General features: G+C 30.0%; 1 protein-coding gene across 1 annotated transcript; it reads left to right on the top strand.

Moving 5' to 3' along the window:
- Positions 1-624: 624 nt before the first annotated feature.
- On the top strand, positions 625-2305 carry LOC111786692 (sodium/hydrogen exchanger 2-like). The gene is made up of 2 exons (XM_023666922.1): positions 625-707; positions 1212-2305. The coding sequence occupies exons 1-2, from the start codon at positions 666-668 to the stop codon at positions 1596-1598; spliced, it is 429 nt and encodes a 142-aa protein (XP_023522690.1). The 5' UTR covers positions 625-665; the 3' UTR covers positions 1599-2305.
- Positions 2306-2616: the final 311 nt, after the last annotated feature.

Below are 2616 nucleotides of genomic sequence, written 5' to 3'. Positions count from 1 at the left end.
GAAGGACCTACCAAAATTGAAATTTTCGTTTGATTTTAGTTCATAAATTTTTACAATACTCATTTTTTCAGTTTTATTTTGGTCTTTTGGTCTATGAACTTTCAAAATATCTCTTTTAATCCGTTAAAAATAACTATGTTGGTGGTTAAAAATTTGCTACCAAACACATATATGAAAATTTGAAATTCAACTCTTTTTTTTTATTGATTTTGTTTTCAAAATTCTGCTTTCAGATTACCTATCCATAGTATACTTTTATTTTTAAACTATTTTATTATTTTTAATTAATAATATTAAATAATGTGGGTGCTAGGATCATGCCAACCTAATTTAGGTAATTTGTTACAACATTTAGGTGTTTCCATCACTAATTTGATATGAGAAAGAAAAAACCATTTGTCATTTGTAATTTTGATATGGTTGTGACCTGGCGTAACGTACCTTTTGAACTATAATTTTCAACTCTTATTCCTTCCTTTTAAAGAAATTTGTTAATGTTTTTTTTCCTTTTTATGGACTTCTAAACAAAATTATTGTGTTTATTTCCTTTTGCTTGGGTGAACAATAATGAAGTGGGGCAATATGCAAGGGTGTTTAAGTCATTGTACACGGTTTATATGCAGTTCACCAGGTCAGGCCACACCCATTTACCAGGCAATGCAATCATGATCACCAGTACCATCACAGTTGTTCTTTCCAGCACAGTGGTGAGTCACCCATCATCTAACTCTCTTTATCTCTAAATATTATAATCAAATTTTATATCTAAATATAGAGTTTGAAACTTTATATAGATACTCTAATTTTGATATGCATGAGATTTCAGTTTTTATTGATACAAAAAAAAAAAATTAAATTAATACTTTCTTTTCTCTTTAAATAAGAGTGGATAAAGATTCACTAATATATGACGGAGGAAAAAGATAGGGTAGAAATTTAAAGAATAAACCTTTGTTTTGAATGGCACAGTAACCTATAGGTCAGAACCTCATCTATTTAGAGATGTGTATAATAAAAATTATATTGTAAATCATAAATTTGGTAACAAACTAATGAATCACTAAATTATTTATGTACAAACTAATGAATCACTAAATAAATTATTTATGTACAAACTAATGAATCTTATTTATGTACAGATATGATGTATTATACTTTTAACATTTTCAACTATAATTTTTTGTTTTTTTGTTTTTTTTGTTTTGTTCCAGTTTTTTGGAATGATGACAAAACCCCTGATAGGGATTCTGCTACCCCAACCAAAATACACAATGAGCATGCTGTCTTCGGAACCCTCATCCCCAAAATCCTTCACAGTCCCACTCCTCACCAACGACGACCCAAACAGCCATTCCCAATCCCAATCCCATTCCCATTCCCCTCTGGGGCTGTTCCTCCGAATCCCGGCCCATACGGTTCACCATTATTGGCGGAGATTCGACGACGCCTTCATGCGTCCTGTTTTTGGAGGGAGGGGCTTTGTGCCCTTCGTCCCTGGCTCCCCGACCGAAGACCCCAACCAACAATGGCAAACTGAAGGACCACTTGAAGCCGCCGTTGATGACAACAAAACCATTCTTATACAGACTCGATGGTAAAATAGAAGAAGAAACAAAGGTAACAACTTAATTACTATTACAACATTGATCATTCTTTCTTTTTTTTTCCTTTTTACTTTTTCATTTCTTTCCACACTTCTGTGTTTTGGCTTGGGGTTTGAGGGATTTTGCTTTTTGTGGTTGAATTCAGGTTGGTTTGAAAGAGAGATGATAAAGGGAAAAAAAAAAAAAAAAAAAGTTTGGTTGTTGTGTATAGCTTAACAAGGATGTGAGTTTTTTATTTTTATTTTTATTATTATTATTATTATTTTTTTTTTCCCCTTTTTTTGGGTGGGAGTTTTGGTGGGCTTTTGTGAATTTTGTAAGTGTTTTTTTTTGGGAGATTAGTTTCTGTAAAATTTTGCTGATTTCAATCTAATATGAGCTTCTGTTTATGCTATTATTTTTGTTTTTTTTTTGGTTAAATTACAACTTTACCCTACAAACTTTCATGGTGGTATTTATAAATTTCTTAAACTCATAAATTGTAGGCTTGTTTTATGTCTAACTTTATAATAGAGACAGTGACAGTGATAAAGTCACTCGGCTAATTATAGTGTTAGGTTATTTAATTTTTTTTATTGGTTTTTGGAAGAATTAGTAACCCAATTTCTCATTTCAGATAATTAGGTCATCTAATTTAATTTGTTGGGGTAAAGTATGAGGTCCCTTTTTTATATTATAATACATGTTCCTTCAAGCTACTATCTTTCTAGTTAACCAACCAAACTACCCTTATTATATACTTTGTAACTTAAATTTCAGGGAAATAAATAAATAAATAAATAAAACACCCTCTTTTATCCAAATCTAAAATTATTTAATTAAATAAATTGAGTTGAGCATTATTTAATCCTCCCCCGATCCCCGCAACTTTTAATTTGTATTTATTAAAATTTAGACAAAATTATTTATTTATTTATTTATTTATTTATCTTTAATTTTTTAGAAACATGCTTTAAATGTCCACACAAAAACTTCTCCATACTTTCCGTTTCTTTGTTTTAAAAAAAAAAAA

Source organism: Cucurbita pepo, unplaced genomic scaffold (genome assembly GCF_002806865.2).
Source record: "Cucurbita pepo subsp. pepo cultivar mu-cu-16 unplaced genomic scaffold, ASM280686v2 Cp4.1_scaffold002456, whole genome shotgun sequence".
NCBI lineage: Eukaryota > Viridiplantae > Streptophyta > Magnoliopsida > Cucurbitales > Cucurbitaceae > Cucurbita > Cucurbita pepo.
The sequence above is the reverse complement of the archived record's forward strand: the minus strand, read 5'-3'. Positions and strand labels throughout refer to the sequence as shown.